Source organism: Ustilago hordei (genome assembly GCF_900519145.1).
Source record: "Ustilago hordei strain Uho2 genome assembly, contig: UHO2_contig_30, whole genome shotgun sequence".
Classification (NCBI taxonomy): Eukaryota; Fungi; Basidiomycota; class Ustilaginomycetes; order Ustilaginales; family Ustilaginaceae; genus Ustilago; species Ustilago hordei.
The window spans coordinates 1-15,997 of NW_024545258.1; the positions used below are offsets into that span (position 1 = coordinate 1).

The 15,997-nt window shown below is 50.9% G+C and overlaps 4 protein-coding genes across 4 annotated transcripts; 3 read left to right on the top strand and 1 right to left on the bottom strand.

Annotated features, from left to right (window-relative positions):
* Positions 1–3,146: 3,146 nt before the first annotated feature.
* Positions 3,147–5,642, top strand: UHO2_07444 (uncharacterized protein; the record flags this gene model as incomplete). Its single annotated transcript, XM_041555111.1, has 5 exons — positions 3,147–3,975; positions 4,042–4,164; positions 4,204–4,709; positions 4,758–5,256; positions 5,428–5,642. The coding sequence occupies 5 exons, from the start codon at positions 3,147–3,149 to the stop codon at positions 5,640–5,642; spliced, it is 2,172 nt and encodes a 723-aa protein (XP_041411045.1).
* A 718-nt stretch (positions 5,643–6,360) lies between these two features.
* Positions 6,361–8,196, top strand: UHO2_07445 (uncharacterized protein; the record flags this gene model as incomplete). The annotated part of the gene is made up of 1 exon (XM_041555112.1): positions 6,361–8,196. The coding sequence occupies one exon, from the start codon at positions 6,361–6,363 to the stop codon at positions 8,194–8,196; it is 1,836 nt and encodes a 611-aa protein (XP_041411046.1).
* A 223-nt stretch (positions 8,197–8,419) lies between these two features.
* On the bottom strand, positions 8,420–10,141 carry UHO2_07446 (uncharacterized protein; the record flags this gene model as incomplete). Its single annotated transcript, XM_041555113.1, has 1 exon — positions 8,420–10,141. The coding sequence occupies one exon, from the start codon at positions 10,139–10,141 to the stop codon at positions 8,420–8,422; it is 1,722 nt and encodes a 573-aa protein (XP_041411047.1).
* A 2,826-nt stretch (positions 10,142–12,967) lies between these two features.
* UHO2_07447 (uncharacterized protein) lies at positions 12,968–15,613 on the top strand (the record flags this gene model as incomplete). Its single annotated transcript, XM_041555114.1, has 1 exon — positions 12,968–15,613. The coding sequence occupies one exon, from the start codon at positions 12,968–12,970 to the stop codon at positions 15,611–15,613; it is 2,646 nt and encodes an 881-aa protein (XP_041411048.1).
* Positions 15,614–15,997: the final 384 nt, after the last annotated feature.

The following is a 15,997-nucleotide window of genomic DNA, read 5'->3' on the forward strand; positions in this document are numbered from 1 at the left end:
TCCTTTCCCCTCTGTCCTTTCCCCCTCTGCCCTTTCCGTGCGGTGGCAACAAAGTGCCAATTTCTCAGGGCGAAACGCGTTCCCATAGTTGAAGTAGATAAAGCCGCACAAAGCATAGAGGTAATATTCACAGCCGAGTAAAAGGGCTTGCAGAATAGAGGGTGCAGCAGCACACACACGCACACACCAAACATGTGCAAGTAGTGAAAATCTGAAAATTCTTGACTTGCATCTGTACTTAGCACCATCATCAATCATATGAAAACTTCAACTGGCTCCCAATGTGGGGCTCAAACCCACAACATTCAACACATCAAGAGTCCAATGCTTAGCATAATGCTGCCATCAACAAGAGCAGGGCAGACTGGAAGGGATGAGAGAGATGATGATCAAGTGGCTGCAGCTGCAGGCAATGGTCGAGAGGAGGGTTGGCTCATGCAGGTAGTTAGAATCTTACAGTTAGCAAACCTGGCACTGACGGTGGAGGAAGCAATAGTGTGGGTGATGGGTCTTGTCACCATTAGCAATCAAACCCCATGAGGAGAGACAGAAAAGATTCCCAAGGATGTCTCGAGCTCAATTGCCCATATTAAGAAATTTAGCAATAGCAACTGGCACACCTGGGAGCCTACTTTCATCAACTGTCTGCAATGAGTATGCAATGCAAAGGAAATCCTGTATGGTGAGATAGCACTGGGAAGCAAGGGGTATGACAAGGACTTGGACAAGGCACTTGTAGGTCTTATCCACACCTCCTGTGATCACAGTCCAGAGAGCCGCATCAATACATACACCATTAGGGGTGTGGATGAACATGTCCAACTTGGTAGTACACTATACACTAAGCTCAAGAAGGTGCTAATGTTGAATGATGCAGTAAAATGAGCAGGCCTGCAGGACCACATCCATACTGTACATCTGTACAATCATGATGTTGTCAGGCTAGGCAAGGAACTGGACTCCATCTGGAATGATGCTGCATGACTTGGGAAACAACTCGACGAGGACCTCAAGAAATCCACTGTCATAGGCCTGGATGCTCAAGAAGCAGGAGGGTCACTGGTTCATATGGAAGGAGCACAGGTATCGAAGACCTAGTCGATACCAGTAGAGAGCATGGTCATAGTGCAGTCTCCATGGAGACCATGGACTCCTATGGACTCACATGCAAAGGAGGGCCAAGCCATATGCGAGGAGGGCCAGGCACAGCCACGAGGAGGACCAAGCTCAAGGAGCAGGCACAGCCACGAAGAGGACCAAGCTCAGATGGTTACCACTCAGGGGCTCGAGAGACAAGAGTCAAAGGAACTGTCACCAGTCAAAGGAGAAGGAGCAGTGTATAGGACACCAGCAAGCAGGTCCTGAGGAGGAGGAGCAGTGTCAAAGGAGTCGACACCACTCAGGAGGCACAGGGGTGCCAAACAAGCAGCAGGATAGTAAGGAGGAGGAGCAGTGTCGAAGGAGTCGACACAGCTCAAGAGACACAGGGGTGCCAAGCAAGAGGAGAGGCCTCCTGAACAGTACTCGATGAAGAAGGTACTCTCTGGAGAGAGAGAGCAGGAGCAGCGTCACTGGCAATGCTGTGAAGAGGTATATAACCATGCTTTCTCATCATCAAAGGTCGAGTGGATCCTCATCCACTCTACTCACCATATAACTAGTTATCACTTCAGCATAAGTATATATTAGTTTCAGTCAGCATAGCAGCAATCTATCAAGGTTGCTCCTCATCATAGTGTGTGTGTTGTATCACCACTACCTGATGTCTGAAGGCACCCATAGCAGGTTAGCAGTCCGGATCAAGATAGAACCGAAGGCAGTAGTCCACTGCAGTCCAGGGATCACCTTAGGCAAGCATCAGTCAACACACTGGACACTCGTGTTGACACCACCAACCTCATCACCAACACCATCAACCTCATTATCATTGACATTCACCAACCTTATCACCAACACCATCAACCTCATCATCATCAACACTCACACCAGACCTTGGTGTCATCATAATCGAAGCATTGATATTGATCGTGCCGAGCTACCCCTGAACGGAGTGTCCACAGAGGTCAGCCGAAACCTATGATAGTATATACACGAACGCCACCCATCGCGCAACTGATAGTCGCTGAGTGATAAGCTCATCGAGATCGATACCGAGACAATAGCTGTCGCACAGTTTGATAGTCACCGAGTATCTCGACAGACCGACCTGGGTTTCAGGCGCAAGACCCCTGACATCCACCCTATACTGCTGCACAGCACAAGATTGGTTCTACGCCAACCCTGTTGATGCCCTCAAGACAGCCAAACCAGATTGTAAGTATGATGAAGCCTACCATGCATTAGCAAAGAAGCAACAGGATGGTGAGGTCACTGGCCATATTAGAGGAGCAGCAAGGGTTGCCACAAGCATGGACCAGGTGGAGCAAGGACCCAGGGGCAGGCACAATCCTTGCAACCCCTTGGCCCCTCCAAAGTGCTATGCTTGTGGAGGACCTAATCACATCACTCGCAACTGCACGAACACCAACAACAACTCTGCACCAAGTATGGACAGACCCACCACCAATCCAGCACAAGAAGCAAGTTGGTAGGAACTCAGGTGCACCCTCCTAGCAATTGGCAGAGATGAGCAACCAACATTGGACACCTGGATTGTCAATTCAGGTGCAATGCACCACATGGTGAATGATGAAAGAATGCTACTCACCTCAATGAGCAAGGACGGTCAGATCTGTACAGCTGGAAATGAAAGGCTTCAAGTGAAGGCCATAGGAGATGCCTCCCTTCAGGTTGGCAATGTAACCATTCAACTATTGGATGTGCTCTATGTGCCGAAACTTAATTCTAATTTATTATCAGTACAAGGCTTGATCGAGAATGGTGCACAGGTAACTTTTGATGAGTTTGGAACCATCATTAAGCAAAATGATGGCACACAAATACAATACAAGAGGAACAGAAGAAAAGGGCAGTTTGAAATGCAGGGAAAGGCACTAGCCCTGGAGTTGGAAGAGACACTTGATGATGTCCCAGAGGACAACCAGAACACAGGAAAACTAGATAATGCCCCAGAGGGCTATAAGGACACAAAGCATTGAGACAGCTACCTATGGCATGAGAGGCTCAGACACCCAGGACAAGACAAAATGAGACAAATCTGGGCTCATTACCTAGGTACTGATGAGGAAATGGGACATGAGTCAAAGTGCTGTAACACATGTAGCCAAGGAAAACAGACTCAAGCATGGATGGGCCAATCAGAGTCAGAAAGAACAGAAGCACCATTAGAGCTGGTACACATAGACCTGATGACAGATTTCAAAGGTCATGCCAACTACCACTATGCACTAGTTGCTGTGGATGACTTCTCCTCTCTGATCTACATGGAACCACTCTGCACCAAGAGTGCTGCACTCATGGCACTGAGGAGGTGGATAGCCAGGATGGAATGGGCAATGGACAGGAAACTCAAAATGCTCTGCAGCAACAATGGAGGAGAATGGTGCAGCATAGCAGCCAAAGACTGGCAAACTCAAGAGGGTTTCAAGTGGCAAAAGAGCATCCCAGGGATCAGCATCCAAAATGGATGGGCAGAGAGAGTGATCAGATTGGTCCAAGAAAAGATGCACTTGATGCTCATTGGTCAAGCTTGCCCCAGAGAGTTGTGGCTGTATGCAATCACAGCAGCAGCACACATGATGAACCTCACCCCGTCAGCCACCAAGACCATTCCCCATGAGGCCTTTTACAGAACCACTGCACACAAACTGGCCCAACAGCTGCGAGTTTTTGGGTGCCTGGCATGGGTCCATGTTCAACAGAAGGACCAGCAAGGCAAGTATGGGGCTAGAGCAAAGCCAGCCATCATGATTGGGTATGACAACAAGCACAAAGCATGGAAGTTCTGCAACCTGGACCAGCCCACATCAATTCAATGGAGCAACTCAGCAACATTCCATGAAGACAAAGGATGGAGTGATTGCCAGCAGGAGGCATGCAAGCCCATGGAAGTCGAGTAGGAGGGTGCTGTGCCAACCACAGTGGAGGAGGAGACCAGATTGGAGGCCATGGTGGAGGACCTCCTGCCAGCCATAGACAGCACAGTAGGCACTGCCAACACAGTGGTGCTGAACCTGGACCCAACACTTGGAGAGGCAATGAATGGTGAGGACACCCAGCTCTGGAAGGAGGCAATATGAAAAGAGCTGGAAGGACTCGAGGCAATGGGGACTTGGGAGGTGGTGAATCACCCACCAGGAGTACCACTCATGGACTCTAAGGTTGTGCTCTGGCTAAAGCTTGATGCTGATGGTGTGCCCATAAAGCACAAGGCACGACTGGTTGCAAGGGGTTTCATACAGAGAGAGGGAATCAACTACCAGGAAACCTTCTCCCCAGTAGCACCCCTCAGAGCAATCAGAGCTATCCTAGTGCTAGCAGTACAGAATGACTGGGAGGTGCATGCACTGGATATCACAATGGCCTACTTAAACTCCAGGTTAAAAGAAGTGATCTATATGAAACCACTGGAGGGATCAGGAGTAGCACCTGGACAGGTATACAAAGTGGTCAAGGGCCTGTACAGCCTAAAGCAGTCCAGTCAAGAATGGAACCAGGAATTTGACAGGGTTTTGCGACACATGGGATTCTTCCAGGTAGAGTGCACCCCCTGCATCTACATTAAAGGACAGGGTGAAGATATGGCTATTGTGGTCATTTACATTGATGATACATTAGTCATAGCACCATGACTGGAGACAGTGCTAAAGGTCAAGAAGCAGATTGGCCAGAAATGGAAGATGGAAGATAGTGGCAAGGTCTCTCACTTCTTAGGCATCAAAATTAGTCAAGACTGTGCAAAGCACACCATGACAATCAGTCAGTCAGGGTACATCGATCAAGTGCTGGCAAAGCACCTGGACAAATGTACAAAGCCAACCATGGTTCCAATGCAGAGTATACTGGAGGGAACCCTTGTTGCAAGCACAGCACAACAAAAGGAGTATCCAGTGATTGTTGGCAAGCTACTCTGGGTTGCCAACAGCACCCAGCCTGATCTTAGTCTCACTGTAGGAGTTCTCACCAGACACATGCAAGAACCATCACAGGAACATTATCAGGCAGCCCAATGGGTCTTATGCTACCTCGAAAGCACAAAGGAGGTGGGATTGGTCTATAGAGCAAGTGAACTGCAAGAGCCACTGGTTGCACACAGTGATGCAAACTGGGCAAGCGATGCCACTGTACAGAGAAAGAGTACCTCAGGGTCAGTGGCATTGGTGTATGGGAACCCAGTAGCCTGGAAGTCAGCAACACAAAAATGTGTATCATTGTCTGCTGTTGAGGCAGAATTCATTGCCACCACAGAGGCAACACACAAGGTACTTTTCCTCAAGCAATTGCTATGCTCAATTGGCATTGCTACAGGGACCCCGACAGTCTACTCAGATAACACTGGTTGCATACAGGTGAGTAAGGACCCAGCACAGCACTGGAAGCTCAAACACATTGACACCAAGTATCACTTTGTTCACAACAATGTCCAAGAAGGAAAGGTGCAGATTAAGTATGTGGACATGACACAAAACTTAGCAGACATACTCACCAAGCCCATTGGGAGGCAAGCGATGCAACAAGCATGATCTGGGCTACATCTGCAAATACCAGCAGTGCATGGTATGGGACCCCCAAGCTATGCAACAGTACTGAAGCATGGAGGATGTGTCAAACAGCAACAGCACAATGAACAGAGTACATATGCTGTTGAGGGGGGGAGTTGAAGTAGATAAAGCTGCACAAAGCATAGAGGTAATATTCATGGCCAAGTAAAAGGGCTTGTGGAATAGAGGGCGCAGCCACACATGTGCATGTGCACCGAACATGCACAAGTAGTGAAAATCTGAAAATTCTTGACTCGCATCTGTACTTAGCACCATCATCAATCATACGAAAACTTCAACTCCCATCGCCACAAGAAACGGCAGCACACAACAGAAAACGCCTCTTGGCTCCTCTCTTCCCAAGCAATTCGGCGTGTCGCGCTTTCCAAATCTATCGGACGAAAGCAGAAATCGCCGATCGATTGTCCGTCCCCCACCCCGCAGAGATCGCCGATCTCTTGAAGTGTCTCAATGTGAATCTGTGCAACGTCGTTGCTTGGTGTTGATCTTGACCATCAACTCTCTTTCACATAGCCTTCATTGACGTCATTCTCGGCGACTTCTAGTCATGGCTGTTGCGTGCACGGCTTTCTGCCTCTAGTCTTGGGCGTTCGTCATCAAAGCTTTTAGCTGGTAAAGCGTGACCAGCACCGATTCGGTTGCGTTCCCTTCTAGTTTCAGGCCAAGAGAGCAGCACACGATGGCGGCGATGCAGCAACCAGACCAGCATGCCGCAATGGCATATGCCATGGGTCATCAGCGTCCCATGCAAGCTGGTGCTACCTACTTCTCTATGCTACCCTCGCCCTCAAAATGGACCTTCACTCAGGGCTTAATCGTTGGTCAGATCTCAATGGTCATCATTGCTCTTCTCCTCATTCGATATGTCGTCTTCGAAGACTCTGCCACCGCTCTTCAAAAGGAACGCTTGATGCGGCTCAAGCTTTCAGAACGTCGGTCCAAGCGTCATGCTAAAGCTTTGTTACAGGATGCTCGTAGAGCAACCACCGCCTCAGCACCTTCTAGCTCCACCAACCCTCTGCGCAAATCGAATCGCATCTCCTCCGACACACGAGCTTCTACCTTTGCCAACATCCTCGACAAGACCGCATATGACATCTCATCTCACCTCGCAGAGAGTACGGACTGGCTTAACGTCATGTTTGCTCAAGCGATAGCTGGCTATCGTCAAGATGTGCTCGCTGGTGGTGTCTCGCCGCATCCTCCTTCTCACTATGCTAGCCCAAGACATGGGTCACCAGCTATTCATTTCGGCAGCAACGATATTGTCCATCCAACCGAGATCGAGCCAGAGAAGGAGAGAACAGCAAGAGATCTCATGGAAGAGATCCTCAACCGCGCCTCTTCTTCCTTCTTGGATCCCATCCGCGTTACCGAGGCTGACTTTGGTGATGCCTACCCTATCTTCACCAATGCACGCGTTCGGCCTGCAGATGTTACTGGTCGTACACGCATAGAGATTGATCTGGACTACTCGGATCAGATCACTCTTGCCATTGATACAAAGCTGTTGATCAACTTCCCCAAGCCGCGATTCGCCGTGCTGCCCGTCTCGCTTAGTCTCACGATTGTCAGGTTTTCGGGAATTCTAGCGGTGGAGCTCTTCTCCTCTGACCCGGACGCTACAGTGCTGCCGACCGCTGCACCAGCTGCAGGCAAAGGATCGCAACAACAACCACCACCTCGCTCACGCCATCAGCTACACTTCTCCCTGCACCCAGACTTTGCACTCGAAGCATCAGCAACGAGCTTGCTAGGCTCCAGGGCAAAGCTGCAGGACATTCCCAAGATCGAACAACTCTTGATATCAAGATTGCGAGGGTGGATCATGGATCGATTTGTTTGGCCCAGATATTGGAGCCTCACTCTTCCCAATCTTGTCCCTTCTCCTGCTGCAGCGAGGGCAGGCGAAGAAGCTGCAGCCAACGCAAACGCAGATCTATCCGGCATGACAGCAAACGGCCACGCCGCAGGAACAGACTCACCAACAACAGCAGGTCAAATGAAAGTAGACACCGGCATCGAACCTACCGACGAATCCATCATTCAACCTGGCCATCTCGAATCAGCTCGACAAGAAATGTTCCATTCCTCCACCGTTAACTCGGACAGACAAGCACGACCACCACACTCACGTTCGTCTTCATCAATACGCAACGGCGCCGCGGCTATGACACTGCCCAGTGGTATAGGTAGCGTCGAAGCTTGGCGTGCGCATGCTGCTGGCGTGTACGGTGGGCAGCCATCTCAACATGCCACTAGTCTTACACAGGCCGCTTTGTTGCGTGCCAATAGCGGCAGTGGAGGCGGAGGTGGAGGCGGAGGCGGAGGCACCGATAGTGCGCCTGGGTCAGATGTGCATATCGAGGTCCCTGGCAGTTTTAGAGGATCAGTAGCGGGGGCTGGAATAGGCTTGGGGTCCAGTAGAGCTGCTTCGGGTTTTCATGGTGCGGCGCAGGGGCAGGGGCAGGGGCAGAGGCAGAGGTTACGGAATCGTCCAGGATTCGTGCAGTGAATACCTCAATGCAACACAAACCGCAGCACGAAGGACACAGAGGATCGTTTGATAGAATTGTTTGGTTGAAAGCGAATGTGAGAGTGTATTACGTGCGGACAAAGAGAACATGAGCAAGACCGAAGAGGGAGAGTGAAAGCAAGGTTGCTATATGGAGTGAAACCGAACCAAAACTAGCAAGACTATCTACAAAAGACACAATCACGAGCGACAGATGTGCTGCTTAGCACTTCTGCCACATCTTGACGTACTCAATCTCCATACCTCTCTGCTTAGGATCGGTAGGCCAAGTAGGTAACCACTTGTCCTTAGCCTGCCAGAACTGCCCTGCTGCATTCTCAGCATCGTTGGACCAAGGTTTATCATCTCGCAATCCATCCTTGAAGTATCCGTTTGTTCCACCTACGGCAACATTGAGGATTAGGTAGAACTCCTGGTCGAAAGGAGCAGCGTTCTTGCTCTCACCCTGCACACCAGCCCAAGGGTTGCTAAGCAAAGTACCATTAGCCATCTGCTTAGGGAATCTTCCACGCTTCCAGAACCCGGAGGCGTAGTCAACTTGGAGGTTTTTGAACACCCGCGTTCCTTCCCAGGTCCAGATTTTGTCTTCAGTCCATTCGAGACCGAAAGTGTGGGTGTCCTGGTTGAACCAATTCCTCCAAAGGTTGCGCGTCTTGGTTGCGAATCCGTATCCGTCGAAGAGGTAGTTGGGACCATAGTGGAGAGAGGAGGACATTTTGTTGGTTCCCTCGCTGTCTCGGTTGGTAGGGAGGTTTCCGCGGCCTTCAAATATGTCAATCTCACCCGAGCGCGGCCATGGACCGTAGACCGAGTCTTTGGGCATCATCCAGACAGCAGGCCAGATCCAGTTGCCGGTGGGCATGCGCGCTTTGACTTGGACGCGACCGTATTTGATGGTGCGCGAGAAGTTGGTCATCAATCGTGCAGACTGGATGGGAGGGAGAATGAGACCGGTGGTAGCATTAGATGCGACGGCGCAATTGGCGTCAGTCTTGTTGGCAGCGGTGCAGGTGCCAGCCTGGGTCAGGTTGAGGGTGTAGCCGTTGGTAATGGCTGCATCACCAAGGGCGTCCGAAGTGAGAGTGGGAACAATGTAGAGCTTTCCGTCTTGAACGAAAGAGTTATTGGTCGAATCGGTAGTCCAGTCGAACTGGTCGTTTCCAAATCCGCCGGTTTCGAGTTCGTGGAACCAGATATCCTTGTTGATCGTGTCTCCCTCGAACTGCTCGTCGAGCACAAGACAGTACTTGCCCTTCGGCACGCCGGCATAGGCAAAGTACATGAGCAGCATGGCGCCAACCAGACCGAAGGAGAGACCAAAGATGAAAGTCCAGTAGGCCTTGCGATCGGAAGACCTGCGCTTCTTGTCTTCCAACCAAGGCTTTTCGACTTTCTCGTCTTCCTTCAGCACACGTTGTGCCAAAGACTTGCGGTACTTGAGTGCTACGTTGGCAAACGAAGTGTTGGCGGAAGCGTTGTACAGACCAGCAGCAGGAGTCATGGTTCCTGTGTAGTGGCTCTCTACCGAGGGACTTGCATAACCAGAGGCTCTGCTGTAGCTGTCAAAGCTGTTAGGTTGAGCACCGTCGCCGTGGTCGCCGCCACCGATCGAGCTGTGGGAAGACTGGTGGCCAGACCATGAGAAACGGTCAGGAGAGTGCGAGTTGCTGTTGCTTCCGAAAGATGAGCTGTTGCTCACTGTCCAAGGCATCGAGCCAGACGCGGACATGGACATGGAGCCATTCTCACGCACACCAAAGCTGTGCTTGCGTGTGCGCGGAGATGTGAGACCGGCGCTACCAAAGTAGCTGCCGTGCGTACTTTGGCTGCCAGAAACCTCGCTGTTGGGCGTGGGGAGCTCGCGAAGCTGCTCAATCTCTTCCTCGCCCGAAGCTCGGGGTGGAAGCTCGACAGTGCGGTTCATCTTGACTTTTTTTGCTGTACAGAGGTTGAAAACGAAGCTAAGTTTGGGGGAGAGACGTTCTTGCAGGACACGGTCTTGCAGTTTTCTTGCAAGGAGGAGGTTGACTTTGGAGTGAGTGGATGGGAAAGAAAGAAAGAGAAATGTCGACGGAAGGCCGTTATGAGGCGATGGCAAGGGTCTGGAGGGTTAAGTGAAAGAGGCGGAAAGCTGACAAGATTTGAGAACGCCGCTCGATTCGTTTGAAGCGAAGCGGCTATGTTTGCTCTTTGTCCGCTACAACAACAGCAGCGGCGGCGAGGGTAGGATGGAGTTCGGGCACAGCACGTTGATAGAGCTCACATCGATAAGTTCTCATAGTCTGCTCTTTTTGCGCGCAACACTGTCGGCCATACACGAGCCTACCTGAGCTTGGAAGGAACACGACTCGGGCGAAGGCGCACGCGGACTCGGACAAGAGGAAGAAGCGAGGCGGGCTTGGGTGAGACAAGGGCAAACCTCAGCTTGAAAAGGCATTGATCTGTGCAGTGACAGTGTCTATCTCTGAGATGTGTGTGTATGTATGTGTATGATTTGCAGCGGGGAGGCAAAGGCATCGATGATCAGGGACCATATCCAATGTCGATAAATCAAATCCAACCTTTTTTTTTTTTTTTTTTTTCTTTTCTTTTCTTTTTCTTTTCTTTTTCTTTTCTTTTTCTTTTCTTTTTCTTTTCTTTTTCTTTTCTTTTTCTTTTCTTTTTCTTTTCTTTTTCTTTTCTTTTTCTTTTCTTTTTCTTTTCTTTTTCTTTTCTTTTTTTTCTTTTTTCTTTTTTTTTTTGAACGGAAAATATGAATAAAAAGCTAGTTTATGAAACTGACGTTTGAAAAGCCGGACCAAACACATTGATTCCTGGGTCTGGATTTTGGGCTTAAATATACGCCTGGCGGAGTTGATTGACATCGTCATGCGAGCCCACCGAACTTGAATTTACCCTGTCCATCCTTCCGGTTGGAAGATGCTCGTACTCTGTCCCTTCTGCTCGCGGCTCTTTGCACGAGTGTTCCTGATGGGCGCACTGTCACGCCTGGGCGACTCTCTCGGGCGAATAGATGCGGCACAAGAAAAGTTCGATTGCTATCTTTGGTCTGTAGGGAAGCTAGTACTTAAACTAGCTTCCCTCGAGACCCTCCTTCCCGCAATCCACTTGGTTACACCCTTACAACGCGCATATAGCCTGCGCATGTAACACGGACAGTCCTATGATGGCACTGGTTGAGGTGCCGTAGTGGCAATGGAGGTATCGACAACGTCTGGAAGCGGTGATACAACACACACGCCAAGTAGTTGCAATGCCTGGATTGCAACTGCAGACAATACTGAGGAAAGACTGTTACTGCGCTTATAGCCAGATAAGATAAGATAAGTATATATATATAGTAAGATGTAGAGTGGATGGGCTCAGCCCCCTCCCTCGCAGAAAAGTACAGCTATATGCACTCATCCATCACCATGGCGAGACCAAGGGACAAGTGATCCATACAATGTCTCACTCAACCTGCTTCGGTGAGTCTTGTTCCGTGTTCTGGCTCAGACCATACTGTGCCGACGAGGAGGCCGGAATGCGGCCACTGGTCCGCAAATCTCCCACTCTTTCATGATCAACTGAGACATTGAGACATTGAGACATTGACCTGAGTCCGACAAATCTTTGCTCCACTCTTCAGGCTTCTCGCCTGTCGATCTTGCCCATCTAGAGCAGCAGCTGCGGGGAGAAGCGTCTGGCGGTCAATGTGCGGATGTGCCTCGAACTTTCGTTTGCCGAATGAGCCTAAGTGTACAGCTCTGCTGGCCTAGAACAGTTGTATCCAGACCGAGGTCAGCTGGCTTAATGCTGACAGGCCTGGTTGCGACCAACAGTTCCGAGTTGGAAAGGCCAGACGTTTTGCCTCTCGCTCGCTCATTGTGCATTTGCCAGTTCGCTTCGCTCTCGCTGCTGCTTTGCGGTAGGAGGCCTTCTTTATAATGAATAGCTATTGTTTATTTCACAGGGGTTTGTTTGCAGAACACCATTGCATTGCCAAAGAACAAGGAGAAGCTGGGTCAATCAATGCAGCAAGCTAATCTCCATCTTCTGGGTTTTCAGCACCGACACCCCCTAACGCAGGCCGACGGCGAGTCTTGTCGAGCGTACCTTGTTCTCTGGAAAACGCCTCCCGCCCCCCTCACCCTTCAGTCGGCGTAGAAAGAAGGCTTTGTGGTGCAAGTCCCAGTATTCTTCTCAAGAGTATCTCACAGCGGCCACCTCTCTCTTTCTCTGCTACCCTCACAATTGCTTGATAGATGTCGGGCTCGAACTCTTTTAAAGTAGCAATGCTTCCTTCGAGAACTGTTGTCTATCCCCCCCCCATCACCAACACCTCCCACTCTCCCTCCTCTCATTCCCCTTCTCTGCCCTACGTGACTGTCGCTGAAAAGTACTGCTGACAGACGCAGCTTCGAGCTCGTATTCCCAACAAGCACTGCAAGAAGTTCAGTTCACCTTCCTGGCTAAGCTGGCACTAGCCCCACCCTCTCGCTCCTTCCGTCCCCCCATTCCCATCTCAAGGCACCAAGCAATTCCAAGAATGCTCAATCTCCTCCGCAAGAAAGAGCACCTCCCTTCAAGGGAGGCCTCGAGCCCGCCTGAAACCCCTCCCATGTCCGAGCGTCGCGCAGGCCAGCTGAGCGAATACGCAGAGTCGATCAAGTCCGAGTACAAGGAAAAGGGACCTGAATGCTCAAACTCTAATGGTATCCTTCCAAGCGCAGACCAGGCCTGGATCGATGCCCGCGATGGCTACCAAATCATGGCTGCCCATCTCTGGAAATCTTGCAGCAGACGCAACTTCTTCTGCGAGAACCCAGACATTGGCAGCGGTGTCGCTCTGCGATTCGCCAAGGGACAGTATGTGGTTTGTCCGGCCACAGACGAGCGACTCGGCTTGTTCTGCCGTGCCGTGGCGATTCTCAACGTTGAGGCTGCCATGACCATCACTTCCTCTGTCGTTTCTGCCATCAACTCCCGACTAGCTCCTGGTACCGAGCAGATCCCGATCACTCCCTCTCAACACATCCAGGTGGTCGATACGATGGAGCAGCTCGCTGGTGCGAGAAAAGCGCAAAACGCCTGCTTCATTCGCCGCGAAAATACTGTGGTCACCTGGTGCGATCACGTCGAGCAGCTCGAGGAGCGTGCACAAGACCTCGAGGAGAAGATGATCAAGTTCGTCTGGAGAAGCTCGTTCGCCAACAACTCGAGAAATATTGTGGCGGCTGCCTCTAGCTCGAGTGTCATTGACACGGCTATGAGCGAATTCAACCAGAACCAGGCCCGCTTTCGATCCCTGTCGAGTGCAGGTCACAGCACACCGTTCTACGGTGCTGGTGCAGGCTCTGAGGCTCACTCGATTACTCCTTCGAACCCTTTCTCCGAGTCTCACGCCCTCAACGGCCCGCCAGAAAGTGCCCGCTCTGCCACCGGTGCGCCTTGGGGCAACAACACGGGCAGCGATCCCGAGAAGCAAGAGAAGCCGGCTACGGAGGAGAGACCACTCAACTACCAGGCTCCGCTGCAGCACGGTCTGGCTGTCGGTCTGGACGTGGTTCTGTGCTTCCTCTTCATCTCGAAGCTCTTCGAGTATTCACTCATTGACGGCAGTTGGGCCAAGATGGGTCTAGCTGCTCTCACGATCTTGATGTTCCCCGTCATCATGTTCTTCTGTGACAATGTAATCGGTGTCATCTTCCAGATCCTCGGTCCCATCCGTCAGATCCACCAGAACTCTCGATACTATTCGGGTAAGCCTCCCACACGAATCAGTAGCCAGCTTCCTCACATCACGATCCAGATGCCAGTCTACAAGGAGTCGATGGAAGGTGTGCTTATCCCTACCATTGAGTCGGTCAAGAAGGCAATCAGCACCTACGAGCTTCAAGGTGGTACTGCTTCGATCATTGTCTCGGAAGACGGTATGCAACTCGTCTCCCAGGCTGAACAGGCTCTCCGCCACGAGTTTTACGAGAAGAACAACATCGGCTGGGTTGCACGACCAGGTCACGGCATAGACGGCTACCTTCGAAAGGGTCGCTTCAAGAAAGCTTCGAACCTCAACTTCACTTGCCACCTCTCGCTGGCTGTGGAGAAGACCATATCCGAGCACCATCGCCAAACACCTCAAGCACTTGCCGTTTGGACTGAAGCCGATGAAACGGATCTCTACAACAAATGCTTGCAAAAGTGCCTCCCCGAGCTTCACCCTCTTGCTCAAGCCCGGGGCAACGTTCGAATTGGCGACTTGGTTCTCCTCATCGATTCTGATACTCGTGTTCCAGAGGACTGCCTGCTCGATGCTGCTTCTGAGATGGTCCAGTGCCCCGACGTTGGTGTTTTACAGCACTGCTCCGGTGTCATGATCGTCTCAGACAGCTACTTCGAGCTTGGTATTTCCTTCTTCACTCGTCTCGTCAACTTTGCCATTTCGTACATGGTCGCTGCAGGAGACATGGCTCCTTTCATGGGGCACAACGCTATTCTTCGATGGTCGGCAATGCAGGAAGCCTCTTTCATTGACCCTGAGGATGGTATTCGCAAGATCTGGTCCGAATCTCACGTATCTGAAGATTTCGACATGGCCCTTCGTCTGCTGATGAGCGGCTACATCACCCGATGGGCTACCTACTCAAACAACGGCTTCGAAGAGGGTGTGTCGCTAACTTGTGACGACGAGCTGAACAGATGGCAGAAGTACGCTTTCGGTTGCTCGGAGCTCATCTTCCACCGCATCTGGGAATGGCCTTACCGTGGACCGTTGACCAAGCTCTTCCGCACCTTCCTGTTCAGCAACGCGCCGGTGCACTACAAGTTCTCTGCCTGCTCTTACATCTTCTCGTACTACGCTATAGCTTGTGCCTTCCCCCTGACCCTTGCTCTCTACCTCGTCCAAGGTTGGTTCTACCCGAGCCTGTTGCCCTTGTTCCTTGCTCCTTTCCAGATCTGGGTCGCTGTGGTGGTTGTGTTCACAGCAGGAGGTAACGTCGGCCAGATCCTTGCAAGGTACCGTGCCAAGGTCGACGGTCTGTTCCCCCTTATTAAGGAGCACGTCATCTGGATCCCTTACATGTTCATCTTCTTCGGTGGTCTCTCGTACCACGTGCTTACCGCACTGCTAGCACACCTTGTTGGCTACAACATGAGCTGGGGTGCCACCATCAAGGACTTGGAGGACAGCAACTTTTTCATTGAGATCCCCATCATCCTGAAGAGGTTCTGGAAGACCTTGATCCTTGCGATCGCCTGCATTGCCGCTGTGATCGTGTTCCAGCTGAGCAACGTACTGCCTTTGGAGTGGCAGATCCAAGGCTTCTTCATCTTCTGGCCCCTTTTGCTGACTTCGATCCTTCACATCCTTTACCCTGTCGCACTCAACCCTGCGCTTTTGCGTTTCTCTTTCTAAAGACACAATTTGCCTCCGAAGAGGCTCAACTCAGTTAAAGTATATAAAAGCTACACAAAGCGTAGAGACAGTGAAGGTAGTGCTTACGGCCGAGTAAAAGGCCTGAGCATCTGAGCACGGACCACATGTGTCACAACCTACTCAAGACAAATGCTTTGTTATGTTCCACAGTCAGTGCGGCTCTCTGCCGCTCTTCTTTTGTATATATATAGACTCCTTCTCTCTCCTCGCTCTCTCGCTCTCTCTCTACTACCATCATCATCAATCACACGAAAACTTTAACTAACTCTTCGAGGTATGGCAAAGCTTCACTTTCGCAAACAAAATAAAACACACTCTTTTTAGCACTAGCCTTAGCTCGTCACCTTTTGGCGCACTCTCTTG